The sequence below is a fragment of the Leuresthes tenuis genome, unplaced genomic scaffold, assembly GCF_036924035.1.
Source record: "Leuresthes tenuis unplaced genomic scaffold, fLeuTen1.0.hap1 SCAF_2, whole genome shotgun sequence".
NCBI lineage: Eukaryota > Metazoa > Chordata > Actinopteri > Atheriniformes > Atherinopsidae > Leuresthes > Leuresthes tenuis.
The window spans coordinates 4,464,514-4,478,707 of NW_027325356.1; the positions used below are offsets into that span (position 1 = coordinate 4,464,514).

The 14,194-nt window shown below is 40.2% G+C and overlaps 2 protein-coding genes across 2 annotated transcripts; one reads left to right on the forward strand and one right to left on the reverse strand.

Annotated features, from left to right (window-relative positions):
• The first annotated feature begins 5,793 nt into the window (after nt 1-5,793).
• On the forward strand, nt 5,794-8,788 carry hypk (huntingtin interacting protein K). Its single transcript, XM_072379944.1, has 4 exons — nt 5,794-5,991; nt 7,222-7,277; nt 7,366-7,417; nt 8,635-8,788. Exons 1-4 carry the CDS (start codon nt 5,830-5,832, stop codon nt 8,728-8,730), a joined length of 366 nt encoding a protein of 121 aa, XP_072236045.1. The 5' UTR covers nt 5,794-5,829; the 3' UTR covers nt 8,731-8,788.
• A 54-nt stretch (nt 8,789-8,842) lies between these two features.
• On the reverse strand, nt 8,843-13,687 carry mfap1 (microfibril associated protein 1). Its single transcript, XM_072379941.1, has 8 exons — nt 13,500-13,687; nt 12,327-12,543; nt 12,093-12,243; nt 11,825-12,012; nt 10,981-11,250; nt 10,738-10,897; nt 9,545-9,634; nt 8,843-9,289 (listed from the first exon to the last, which is right to left on the reverse strand). The coding sequence occupies exons 1-8, from the start codon at nt 13,579-13,581 to the stop codon at nt 9,110-9,112; spliced, it is 1,338 nt and encodes a 445-aa protein (XP_072236042.1). The 5' UTR covers nt 13,582-13,687; the 3' UTR covers nt 8,843-9,109.
• Between the last annotated feature and the right edge of the window lie 507 nt (nt 13,688-14,194).

The following is a 14,194-nucleotide window of genomic DNA, read 5'->3' on the forward strand; positions in this document are numbered from 1 at the left end:
CACTGACTGAGCGCTGCTCTGCATCACACAAATCAATCTACATGGAACTTGGATTTAATGCTATAGGACACCTGTTGGATTTAGCGCAACTGCGTCAGTAAACAGCGATTAAACAGTCCACATTCACTATCTTACAACTGAGAGACAAATAAGAGATTAAATAAGAGGAAACATCAGAGGTTAGCCTGGTTCACTGAATGCTAAGAGGCTTGGACTTACAAACCCAGAGAATGGAGACTCTCCTTGAACATAGGAGCAAATCATCTGTTGTAGGATTACTTGTCTGAGGATGATGGCAGCAGAGGAGCAGCTAGGAATACAAGCCTGCATTAGCTTAAGAGGAACATAACCACTGCGCTTCAAATTATCATCCACAACTGAAACCATACTTCACCTGCATAAAATCCAAGAAAGATAATTAAAGCTAAAAAGACACAAAACAACCAAAATGAGTTAGAAAAAACAGCGTACCAACAGATTAAAAAGCAACAAAAATAACATCAAAACACAGCAAACTACCAAAAGAGCAACAAAAGGAGAATAAAATGACCATAAAAGCCACACAAACAACTTCAGAGAGGCAAAAATTAGCAAAAGACATTACACAAAACCTACACAGTGATGCAAGATGAGCACACCAAAAACATCAATGAAATTTTAAATGATAAAACTAAGAAACTTTAAAATCATTCAAATCTAATGCCAAATGATCGTTAAGAGATGCAAAAATACTTAAAGATTATGTAATATAACTGCAGTGAGAGTAAAAAATAATCAAAATAAGGCACATAACTACTGAAAATAGATTCAAATGATAAAACAACCATAAAATGGCTAAAGGGAGATATGTAGAGTGATGTAGCAGAGTTTCAAATTAGCTACAAATCAGATCAGGAAGAGTCAAAGTGGCTCAAAATTAAACTCAAAACGTCGGTTGGATAAAAACTTAGTGACACAAAGCCCCTACAAATGAAACATGGCCCAGTCTTTTGGTGCATGTCAACTTCATGTGTAACAGACATGTGGAAAACCTTTCTTATGTTTCCTCTCCCATGGTTTCCTAATCTGACCATGCTTTCAGCACCTGTGTTCAGTCCAGTCAAGGGATGACAAGCCTGCAGCTGAAATGTTAAAAACTGTCAATATAACGCATCATTGTTCATGAGCAGCAAATAATAAGCTGAAAATATTCAGTCAGACTGTCGCCATTGACTAGTTTTCACCCAAAGCACCTTCCAATCTACTGCTACAGCTTGAGGGATAGCAGTGTTGGTGTCTTGCACCAGGATCATCTATTTACTGCAACATTACTGGGATATCTATGTCATGTAGAAGTTAATAATTTCATATGCTATAGAGAGCCAAGGAAAGTTGAAACATGAACTTGGCACTTGCTTCATAAATATCTTCTTAAACTGAGCAAACATTGTTAAAATATCTGTAATTATTCATGATCAAACAAATTCTAAAGCCTAAAAACATCCCCACAGGCTTAAAAACATCCATTTGTTCCGTGTACAGTAATATGAACTAATTCACTAGAGTATTTACTCTAACTTTAGGCGGTTGTAAAGCAGTCAGTCCCTGCAATAAACACGTGCTGCACCGAGCAGCCCAGTCAGCCACTGCCCAGCATTCCTGGGGGCCCCTTCACTTTTAGATAATTGCTGCTGCCTTGTGGGAGAGGAGGAAGTGCCAAAGAGAACAAACAAAAGCAAATTAGTGGATGCAAATCGTCGCTTGAGTGAAAGCACTCAATCTATGGTTTCAATAGGCTTGCGCAATATCAGCTGGCTGAAGTCCAAGCCTTGTTTACAAAAATGCAAAAGAAAAATCATTTATTACTCGTTAAAGATTGAGTCTGAATGTAACTAAAGGTGTCTGATCAGGGTTTTAGTTTGATTTATTTTTTGTGTGGCCGAATAAATAGTTGATGGTTATAAATGATCACATGCAGCTGCGACCGGTAAGTTTCGCCTCTCCCATAGAAACACAATGATGCCATTCATAACCGATGATTCGCTGCACAAACTCGTATTTTTTGGACTTTCACTGAGTGCATCTTAAGTACATTAAAATATGTGGAGGTTTTTGAATGAATAAGAGCCGAATATGACAAAAGTTCTCCGTGACAAACAGTCAGATTTATACCTTTTTATTTCCCCATCACATTCATTTTGAAAGCCTTGGGTTCAGAACCCAAGCTTGGACTATAATTTGGAAACTTGCCTACACGCGACACCCATCCAACACCTTTGATCTAAAACCCTGCAGTGAACCAGACCATCTCTCACATGCTCTCATGGCGGAACTGGAGCCAGTCCCGACTGTCAGACTCAACATCTGACAGAAAACTTAACCTGAAGAAGTGGAGGCTTTTACAGCACCACATTAAAATGCCCTCACACTGCAGTGACACCTTCCACAAACCATTTGGCTCCACTTCAGTGCGACTTGGCACTGATTCTGAAATCTACTGGAGGGATGGAATTCCATTCTTATTAAAGATATTCCCTCATTTGGTTTTCTGATGAAGCTGAAGGATGGTGTTGTCAAACACGTTGGTCCAAACTCTCCTATTTGAGTTCAGAGTTGGTTATTCTTAAAGTCCATAGCATAGAATTTACACACATTTTCATCCTCATTAAACCATGACAGACTGATCCTGCTCTGCACTGAAATTCCTCTTCCTCTGAATAAGTATTGTTCCTCTGTTTTTCCTTACACAACACATGTATCAGTCATTAAATGTCCACATCGGTTTCTGTTTATTAATGTCCCTAAAAACATTAATAAAAAGATCTAAAAAGCCTAAAAAGTTTGACAGCTTTCGGATAACTCCTGCTTCACTTAGTTCAACAATGAATTTCCAATGAATGGCTTCTTTGGTGAGTTGATTATCATTAGCACCAGTTGAATTTACACCTGGTTACACTGGTGCATGGCGGGTGTATGTTTCTAAAACAAGCTTGAAGGGGTTTTACAAGAAGTGATTCAGTACAAGATTCAGGGCTGTTTTCATTCTGTTGTGTGCCATGGGAAAGAAATCTGAGTGGAAAGGCAAAGCTGTCGATTTATCTATCGATCTAGGCTCCAGCCCTGAGCTATAAATATGAGCTGTGGATACTGGCTGAAAAAATGAGACTGCAAATTCAATTCAATTCAGTTCCTTTAATTGTCATTGCGCAGTGTACAATGGAAATGATGTTGCTCTAGTGGTCGTAATGGACATAAAAGACATAAATGTCATAGCACGTAGCACACATAAAATACGTAGAAGACAATGAAATAAAACACCATGAGGGGGTGAAAGTGATGAGAACATCACAGTAACAATAATTAAATAAAGTGCATAGCCAAGGTATGATCATATTGCACATACATAGACCTATTGCACATTTCAAGGAGGTTTAATCTTTAAATCCTCTGACGGGTATTTCTGTTCACATGTAAGGAAAAAAGCTCTTTCTCACAAGAGAAAGTAGCTCCTCTGCATCAAAAGGAGTTGGTTTGGGCATCTCAGCAGGAAGCTTTTGTAAATGCCACCCAGAAGAGGTGTTTTGGTCACCTTCTACAAGCTCAAGGCTTATGGGGCATACATGACTTACTGCTGAGATTCTATACTTGCTTGGGAAGAGCTCAGAGTATCCTTGGAAGAGCTGGAAAAGACATATGGAGAGCAGGAATTCTGGGGATCTCTGATCTATAAGACCATGCAACCTGGTTTCAGGTAAGTGGCAGTTAAATGGATGGAAGAATGTTTTTATCTGTGTAGAATTACGCGATAATAAAACCTGATGCATCTGATCAGCATTTGGATGGAGAATCATGCTTCTACAGTGGCCCAGAACAGACTAATCACACATGGACTCCCGTTAGGTCCTTTTGCATTCGTAACGGCCTTAATGTAATTTTCCCCCACACTCTGTCCAGGGGAGGGTGATGAAATGTGAGGTATTCAACCAAGATTAAATAAACAACATTACATACTGTACATGTAAAAATATCACACAAAAATGTGAATGTATTCAGCAAACTATTCAACTAAAATACACTGTTAGGCCCAAGACTGCAAATGAACATTCAAGTCAGGAGTCATGTGATCAGATTGAGGTCATGTTAATAATGGCTCAATTTGACTTTGACACCCAGAGCATTTTTATATTTGTTTTCCTCTGCAGATAGTCCCATCTTTCATGTGTGTAACAGCACCATATGAAACAGCACTGACACAGAGAATGTGTGAGTGTTCAGTGCTGCATCAGAGACATGATGAGGGCTGACCAATCAATGGTCAGTGATAGTAAATAACTGCCATTTGCTATATTAAAATTAAATGCATAAAAAAGAAAGTTAATTTTTCCTTTAATTTGTCACTCATTTTAAATGTTTGGCATATTTGTTCAACAGGCTTATTAACAAGTGAACAGAGTTGATTTTTTCCTCCTTAATTAATTTGTATTCTAATGTGAAAATTATAACCACAGTGACATAAGGATACTCTCTATACACTGAGCAAAATCTGAGCAATATCTGCCTCACCTGAGATCGAAAACAGTGTCCTGCCATCATGTCCTTGAGTCCTAGAGTGCTGCAAGATCCAATCAGCCAAACAGCATTCAGTCATACAGCAGGATGAAGGGGTTTATATGATGGCAGTGACTTCTCTCTGGACCTGGTGCCATTCCTCCGACTCGTCAAAACCACAAACATCTCTTGAACGACCAAACCAAAGAGTACTGGTGTGGTTTTCAGTCTCGCTCTCAGCTCACAGCTTGAGCAGGTTTCCTTTCCTTTAATCTTATTATGGTGGGTGAAAAATAAAGCTCAAGTGCACTAAAGGCCTAAAAAAGTCCAGAGACAGGAAATCTGAGGTTGAAGTGCAAATAAACCTCTTAAAACAGACAAGAATAGAATGGGGTGGAGCACAGAGGGATTTAGTCATCCGGACAGTTAGAGGGTGACATTGTCCAGCTTCTGTATTTTTCTCACCATCACTCAAAAAATATATAAAAAGAACAGAATTTTCTTTCCTTCAATAACTATGGAAGCTGAGAGTGTGCTTGCCTGCAATTATTTATTTAGATGCTGTTATCTCAAGATCATGTGAATAATATTCAGAGTTATTTTGAGATACAAACTTACAAATCAGTTTAGTCAAAAAATGACTTAGGGCATATTTTAAGAGGGTGATGATATTAAAGAAATACTTCAAGCATGGCTTCTCTTGGCTTCTGTAAGACAACACGAGGTTAGATTACCTACTGAGACGCAATGCTTGCCAGTTGATATGGTGTATGACAAGTATCACAAAGAGAAAGCATGTTTTATTTAGGTCTGTTTGATAATGTTTTATTAAAGTTTTCTTTCTAAGAGGCTCATTTTCTTGTAGTGATGTTAATGTATAAATGAAATAGAATAAAATTGACTGAATATATCAATTTTTTATTAAAATTAAATTTAATAAAAAATGTATCATGAATATTAGTCAGGGAAGTTTGGTTAGCTTGTTATTGTTTGGTATTTTATCTTGAGTGTTATAATTATTCGTAATATAATTTGTTCTTACTTTATTAATATAATATCTTTATTTCTTGGCATAAAGTCCGTGGTGTAACTTAATAATTATGCCACATGGTCATGTTTAATCCTATGTAGTTCAGCACAAAAAAACAAGCAAACAATATATACATATATCGTGAAATTCATAAAGATGCATCGATTTTTTCCCTTCCCTTTACGTCTCCCTTTAAACTTCCGGTACGCCCGTGTATTCACTCCGATGCTTGATGGAACCGTTCTTTTTGTTCCGGTCTCACTGTAGCTAACATGGCAGCGGAGGGAGACGTCGATTTGGACCTCGAAGCCGAGGAAAATTGCACTGGAAAGCCGGTAGAAAAGCCTCGGAAACATGACAGCGGAGCCGCTGATTTGGAGAGAGTCACGGACTACGCTGAGGAGAAGGAAATCTCCAGCTCGGATTTGGAAACGGTGAGAGCTGTGGGCTAACGTCAGCCACTGAAGCATGCGGCCGCCGCTGCTTCACTGTCTGTACATCACGACTGCTACAAAACTATATAATATGTTTAGTTTGCTTTAAGTTTGTTGGTTTTAGTTCCTTTTTCATAGTTGAGCTGCTTTCATCTTAGAAAAACAAAAGTTTATTTGTGGTTTCATTATCTAACAGTAAAGTCCACTTTCTGGCTAACAGTTTGCTAGCTAAATCCATGTTTTTTTTACAAAACAAATGTTAAAGACGCGTTAAACTTCATCAGCACAAGAATGGTGGAAGGAAGCATTGTGAAATTAATACAACTAGGCATCAAACTGCTATGAACTATAAATATATCTAGAAAACGGTCAGTACCACTGTTAGTTAAGGGCAGGGGCTAAAATCTACGAACTGTTCGCGGTTTTCTACAAATTTAAGTTTTTTTTTTTTAGATGGGACAAGGGCAAAACCGCACTCAGAAACGGTTATTTTGTAACAATAAACTAATTTGATTTCTGTAGGATAAAAAGAAGCAGTCCTGGACTGTGGGTGATTGGACCAAAGTGATATTCAGTGATGAATGTGATATAAATACAAATCACCAGGGAGATACCATTACCTCTGCAGTCAATGACAACTACAGACACTGATATTCAGGCCAATGGAAAGCAAAAAAACGAATTATTATATATATATATATATATATATATTTTTTTTTAAATGTTACCTAAAAATTGGCCAGAATGTTGTTTTATATATTTTTTTATGCAAATAAAAAAACTGAGTGAAAATCCTCCAGATTTGGTCAGATAATAACTTCTTATTGCTGTGGGTACCCTCAACTAATTCCTCATTTCTGCAGAAGTCTGTGAATTTCATTTGAAAATGAATGCTGTCTAATTAAAAAGAACTGAAAAGTTAGCCTTATATTCATGTCAGAGGTTTTTAATTCTTTGTCTTTGGTGTTTTTCACTGAATCACCACAACAGTCATTTCTTCTCAAAAGATGCAGCCTGGATCAGCATTTCTGATTCAGTTTTTAAAATATACTCCTATTTCAGTATATATTGCTATAGCTGCATTATATGTCACAGGAAATAAATAACAAATGTGTGGATGACAGATTTATGTATCATCGCTCTGATTAATAGAACAAAAATGATAAATTAGCAGGTTTTAAGTCCCGTTTGTGTGAGAATCACATGAATACAAAGTGTTTCTTCCTGCAGGCCATGTCAGTGATTGGAGACAGAAGGTCAAGAGAACAGAAAGCCAAACAAGAGAGGTAAGTTGAGTTAGCTTTACGCTCTGTACTGAACTCACCGACACACCTGGAAATGCACGACATGAGCTGTTGTCGTTTGTGCTTTCAGAGAAAAAGAGTTGGCCAAAGTCACCATCAAGAAAGAGGACGTAGAGCTAATTGTAAGTTGTTGTCTTTCTTCTTAAGTCTCATTTGTTCAGGTATCATCTGTTGTTGCTGCAGTCCAAACACACTTTGGATCATCCTCTTCCAGGCATTAACAGGCATTAATCACTTTTAACGGATCTGCTGTTTCTGTATTCTTTTATGATCTCTCTGCAGAGGCTTCTCTGTTTCAGAAACAAACTTTAATGTCCAACATCCAGCGCTTCTGTTCGAATGTTTGGACGGTGACCGACTTTGTAAACAAAGCATCTTAGCATCTCCGGGGTCGGATGCTGGAATTATGCAGCCATGCATTCGTTGAATGAAAATGCACGTGAGCCTGGTGTCTCCTCCCACCTTCAGCTTTGAACACTCCCTCAATTATTAAGATTTAAAAACGGTTTACGACAAAGATTACGAGACGTTCCAGAAAGCAGAACCAGACTAAAATATTGGGATTCATGAAGATTGAACCCAAACTGAAATGTTGGGTCACTTTGTTGAAGGATCTCAACCTACAGGAAAGCAACATTAATTCAACAGTCGTCTGAAAAGTCCCGCACTGCCCTGTAGGATGCAACCATCACTAAATGTATCCCATTGGAAGGTTGTTTAACCTCAGCTGAAAGTCCTGCTTCACCTGAACTGGCACATGCAGCTCCTTTAAACTCTGAGACATAAACTGGGCGAATGAGGGAAAAGAAATGGGTTTTATTAGTCGGTCTCAGCTCTGTAGTCACAGAAACTAATGAATAAGGAACAAGTGTTGGACTCCAGAAGCTTTGGAAGAGTTGGACTGAGTCCCCCAACAGCAGAGCAGCCTCATGTGTCCATTACACACCTTTATTTAAGCTGCTGTCAGGACAAAGAAAATAAACTTTGCCTTATTTTCTCAGCTCATTTATTAATGCAGGCTCTGTGGTACGGCTGAGTTTTAATCTCACTTATTTCAGAACAAACAACGTGCAGCAAAGCACAGAAGTCTGCTGAGGAGCTGCCCTTCATTCCTCTATAAATACGAGTTATTTTTAATGTCATTTACTCCTGTAACCTCCAGCATTAACAGCTTTCTGCTGGTTTAAGAGATTTGTTTTATGTTTAAAGTTCAAAAAGTCCCATAAGTTAATTTTCATTGTTGCTTTGCCCGTTGTTCTTGGTTTAATCTCTGCCATCAGCCACACTTTGATTCTTGAACCCTTCTCTGTGGATTTAATCAGATTTTGTGTGTGTGCAGATGTCTGAGATGGAGATTTCGAGGGCCGTGGCGGAGCGCAGTCTCCGGGAACACATGGGGAACGTGGTGGAGGCTCTGGTGGCTCTGACCAACTGAACACAGGCTTCATCACAGCGGTTCAAGTTTTGTTTTTTAAATAAAAGTCGATACTTCACTTTTTCTCCTGTGGTTGTGTGTAAAAAGAATAACTTTAATTGAAACACAAAGTTACAGGAACTGCCTGATGTGGGAACATCTACAAACTACACGTCGTTACAAACTGATTATTTACAAAATTCCATCACAAATCGCTGCTTTCAGCTAAAATCTGTTGCTTTTTTAATTTCTTCCGTTACTGCCGCACACATCCAGCTGCATCCTGTTTAAAAAAGATCCACGCAGTGGAATCAGTCTATTTGCTGCCTTTGTTCCACAACAACTTTGAGGGGAAACTTCCCTGGATGCAGCTCAGTCTCTGAATCTCGCGCCGAGCATCTTAAGCCTTCCTCTTCTTCACTGTGGGCCGGTCAAACACGTCCCTCACGCCCGCCGCCTTCTGCTTGAAGAACTTGCTGTTCTGGGCGCTCTCCTGGGCCCAGGCGGAGTCGAACGACGTGGTGTCCTGGTCCACCAAGTGGGTGTACTTTGTGCGCCCAGACCGGCCAAAGTTTTTGACCTGAAGAGAGGAAAAATACCGCGTCAGATGAATTTTACCCCAGCAGAACGTCTCCATGAAAGGGTCGAGTGTGGATCTGCTTTTATAAAAGTTATTTTATGAAACTTCTCAGAGTTCTCGATAGCTTTAAACTTTCCTCCAAACAAACAGGAACAGCTTTACAGCGGAGCTGCAGACTGTTTCATCATCTGAACAGGAAACCCAGCTTTGGTGGACTTGCTGGAAGACAACGAGACGTGGGTGGAAGCGGCTCACCTGCATGACTTTGGGTAAGATGGTTTTGTTGAAGTGATCCTCCAACGTAGGAGCGCTGAAATCTCTCTTGTAAACGTCCTCCTCTTCGTTCTGCAACACAAAGCACACACCAGTCATTTCTTAGTTCTGCAGCACTTCGCTCTTCTGGGGCTGTAAGATGTAACTAATAACGGATCATCTGCACTCACCGTGTGGGAAGATTTACAGCTCGAACATTAAACTGTCGGTGACTTTCTGACAATTCAAACGCTTTAAAAAGTTCTTCATTACATTCAATAGTTAAGTCTCCTCAGCAGCTGGGCTCTGGTCAGATATGTGGAAACGCAACTTTGGCCCCATTCTTATATCAAAGGCTTCAGGCTGAAGTCTCCAAAAGTTTTTGAAGAGCTTCAAGTTCAGCAAACAGTTTCATCTTGTGGCAATTATTTAAGACGGCAGCCAAAGCTGTACGCAACTGGCTGATTAGTTACAGCAGAAGGTCCTTCAAACATGGATTCACTCCCCCAGGAGTACAAATTACTGCCCGAATGCTCACATACGGAAATACTGACGCAGCCTAACGGGTGAAACGTGGCTCATTATTTACGGTGGGCTCACGTTTTAACGGTAAAAGTGTTGAGATTTATATTCATTACACGTTATCTGAAGTTTGATTGTGTGAGAAAAAGATTCTGCTGCTTCTGATGTCCTCTGTGGGAGATCATGGCTGTAAATACAGATGAACTCGCTGCACAGACGTCTTTAAGCTTTGTAAATGGTGAGGTTCTAAAATCAGGATTTTATCAAAGCAGAGTGACAGTCTGACTGTGAGTTAACGTCTTCATAAGCTGATTTTCAATCACAATGTATCTATCTGACAGGAGAAGCAGAACAGTGACAGCAGCTTTATTACTTTAAGATGCACAAAGAGAGGAACTGAGCAGCACCCGGGTCCATTTTATAGAGTTTAAAAGTTCCGTTTTGGTTGGACTAAAACCTGAACTGAGACTGAAAAACTCTTGATGCTGCATCCTGATCAGGATATGAATGAACATGTAGAAAAAGGGCAAACAGATCAGCCATGGCTGTCTTAATGAGAAAAGGCTTCCACCAGGGGCTTTCAGCACCATAAAGCCCAACACAGGCTGCTGTGTGAGTGCATCAAAGGAGGGAGACAAAGACCCGGAGCCAGAAGAACCTTGGTCTGGACTCACCATGAAGAAGGCTCCTCTGTGGTAGTACTTCTGGAGGAACTTGTATTTGCCCTTTAAGGCTTTGTTGGTGATGAGCTTGTTGCTGTTGCGGAGCTCGGCCCTGCGCTCCTCCTCCGTCAAGCTGTGGAATCTTTCAATTTCAGACTTCTCCTTCTCCATGCTGCAGAGGGGCAAAGCACGTTATTGTCCTCAGTGCTCAGAGGCATAAAAACATGGTGAATTAACTTGATTTGGTGAACTCACACTTCTCGGGCTTCTCTGTCCCTCTTGATCCGCTTCAGCTCTCTGACCTTCCAGGCTTCGTATTCTTCCTCCTCGTTTTCTCCGTCAGTGTCCAGGGCGTCCAGAGCAGCCAGAGTGCGCCGGTTCTCCTCGTACTCCTTCTTGGCCTCCTCCTCCACAATCTTGAGGGTGTAGCGCCGGCGCTCCTCGGCCTGCTTCTTGGCCTCAGCCTCCAGCTCTCGCTGCCTCTGCTCCTCTGCTTCCCGCTCTGCCACTGTGACCCTGTCCTTCCTGCAGCACAAGCGTTACAGATACACCAGTTACCGGCATTTTAAAGCACCTGACGCATCAGAGGCGGTTAATGCAACAGCTCCTTTGTCTTATATATGAAATTAAACTCTTATTTTCTGTTTCAGTCAACAGCAACAGGAACTGGATGCAACAGAAGATGAGCTGCAGAAAATCTTTAAATGGGACTCAAAGTTCGATGTCTCCACTCTGCTCCACTACACAGATACACAGCTCAGGGATGTTCTCAACCTTACAAACTGGAGTAAAGCTCAAATAAATGAGTCTCACAGCTTCCCAAAGTGACGTAAAATGGAGCCAGCTGTCAGAACCCAACCCTGGCTGCTTCACTTTGGAGCTCCGTGTTAGTTCTTCATGCCAGGTTTGCTAAACTAGTTCCTCTAAGACATAACTTACTCTCTCCATCATGATGAAAGGCTTTGAATGTGACCTATGGAGCAGCGTTAGATGATTTCTGGACCTTTACATGTACACAGCGCTCGTGTTTCACTGACTGTACGTTAGAAGCACATTTACGGGTTTAAAGGCATTTCTTTTCGGTCGTTTCAGTTCATACTTGCGAATGAAAACAGGTTTGAGTCTTGGCTCCGCTTCATCCTCGCTGTCTGTGTACTCTTCATATTCGGACTCAGACTCGGACTCCTCCCCCGACTTCCCCTCCTCCTCCACCTCCATGACCTCCATCTCTTCATTCTTTCTTTCCTGCGCTCGCTGACGCATCATTGCTCGTCTCCTCTCAATTTCCTGCGCAGAATCAAATGTGAATTAAGGTTTGTTCACAACGAAATAAAAGAAAAACAGAGAAGTGTTTGCATTATAGCAACCTCATCATCCACTTCTTCCTCTTCCTCCTCCTCCTCTTCCTCCTCCTCCTCACTGCTCTCCTCACGCTCAGGGTGCCATGTGCCTTCGTCAGAGTCCTCGCTGCTCTCAGCCACAACTTCAGGCTCCACGATCTGCCTGTGTCTCGCAAGTCTGTGCGCAAAGAAAAAGGAAGCATGTCATCACGGCTAAATGTCGCGACCATTTCAGTTCAATCTTTGTTAAAGCGGACGCACCTCTCTTCCACATCCTCAGAAACACGGTTCAGCAAACGCTTGAGACGTGGGTCAGAGACGTCCTCTTCCTCCAGCTCCACCTCTGGCTCCACTTCCTTTCCCGTCTTCACGAACTTGAATTCCTCCTCTTCCTCGTCCGACGACTCCATTGGAGCGTAGTCGGGACGTTTACCCGACACATACCTCTTCACCTTCACCTTCTCCATGGAGAGCTCACCTGGCGTATGCACAAAATGGGAAGATAGCTTAGATCTACATTTTACAAGAAGACACTTTGATCAGGATGAAAAACTAAACCGATCCAAAAAAGTTATTTACAATACATCACCGTTGAGACTGAAACAGAGAGGCAACAAGTCATTTTTATTAACTGATTTTTCCTTTTATGCACAAAAGTAAAATCTTCAACCCCACTGACAATTATGTCCTTCACACTTGTATCTGTTAATTAAATGTTGAAGCATATTAAGAAATTAGATTCAGGTTCGGTAAATGTTGTTCATAGCAGACTTAAAGCAAATTCACCAAGTTAATTATTCTGGAAAAGATCTTAAGAATTTTGCTGGTTTCAGCTTCTTAAATGTAATGATTTGATGTTTTTACTTACAAAATATACATAAAATATATTCATGCTTAATAGTTGATTGGTCAAAACAAACATCTGAAGTCACATTCAGCTCTGGGCAAAAATTAAATGAACGGTATCAAAAATAACTACCTGTTACATTATTGAAAGTCAAATATTTTCCTTTTCCAGAGCTCACACTGAAACATCTCAGTTGAAATGTACACAAACCTCCATCTGGCGGTTTCATTTCAGTTTCAAACAATCTACTGCTTTAGCTATTCTCTACATCTTCATGCAACATATGAATTATGGTTGAAATTTAGAGTGTAAGAAAGGCATTACCTGGTTATAAGTTGAGATATACAAGTCGATAAGTACAATTATTTTCCTCTTGATCAAAATCAATAGGTATCTATCAATACCTGAATTCTAAAATGTAGTTCAAGATTTTCTGAGTAAAAATTTTCTCTTATTAAGGTAATCATTTTAGTCCTCATTTCAATACTACCTGCAAGCTGATATCTTGTAGGCAGTATTTAAAATAAAATGTGTTTATTAGCTTGTGCAATGCTAACTTAGCTAGGTGGCTAACCAACAAGTCTCACCTTTCTCGTTCCGGATCGGCACGGCACCGGCCGTGGACTGGATCGGTGGAAGCTTCATGTTGATGGATTCGTGACTAGACATGATTGTCTGGTCAACGATACAAAGTTGGACAAAAATTACACAAAAGGAGTATTCCGCCTAGCTACAAATGCGCTCGACTTTACCCCAGTTAAACGGAAGTGCGAGAACGGACAGGAAGTAGATTTATTCCGGCAGCGTTTTCCGTCTGTTTGAAAGCAGCTTGAATTTCAAAGGAAATAATTTGCAATTGTGTTTTAGTAACTATAACGGATATGTGAGCATTTTCAGGCCTTACTCCATTATCTAAGAAAAATTTATTTAGAGGATAGGATTTTTTTTAGTGACAATCTGGTCCACACTCCATACCAGTTGGTGGCGGTAATGCACCAATTCGTTGTTTGCGAACTGCAAATAAACACAGAGAAGGATAAATATAACTCACTACAGTTTACTAGTTGCCAAAACTAATTTCCTGAATAAACACCAACTAAAAGTGACCGAATAAGATTAAGGCTGTGGATACGTCGTAGAATAGCGCCCTCTAATGGTAATTAATCCTCTAATGGCTACATTAGGACATTTTTCAACACAACTAAAACTAAAACAGTCTCATTTAGACATGAAAAATAATGTGAAAACTCTCATGAAGTTCAATCTCATCAAACAAACAAAA

Bases quoted from the DNA above. Each gene is read 5' to 3' on its own strand.
- mfap1 (XM_072379941.1), bottom strand. From the start codon at position 13,581: ATGTCTAGTCACGAATCCATCAACATGAAGCTTCCACCGATCCAGTCC. The intron at 12,544-13,499 runs GTGAGACTTGTT...TGCATACGCCAG, and splicing joins GCCGATCCGGAACGAGAAAG to GTGAGCTCTCCATGGAGAAG. The intron at 11,251-11,824 runs GTATGAACTGAA...CTTGTGCTGCAG, and splicing joins AAACCTGTTTTCATTCGCAA to GAAGGACAGGGTCACAGTGG.
- hypk (XM_072379944.1), top strand. From the start codon at position 5,830: ATGGCAGCGGAGGGAGACGTCGATTTGGACCTCGAAGCCGAGGAAAAT. The intron at 7,278-7,365 runs GTAAGTTGAGTT...TTGTGCTTTCAG, and splicing joins CAGAAAGCCAAACAAGAGAG to AGAAAAAGAGTTGGCCAAAG. The intron at 7,418-8,634 runs GTAAGTTGTTGT...GTGTGTGTGCAG, and splicing joins AAGAGGACGTAGAGCTAATT to ATGTCTGAGATGGAGATTTC.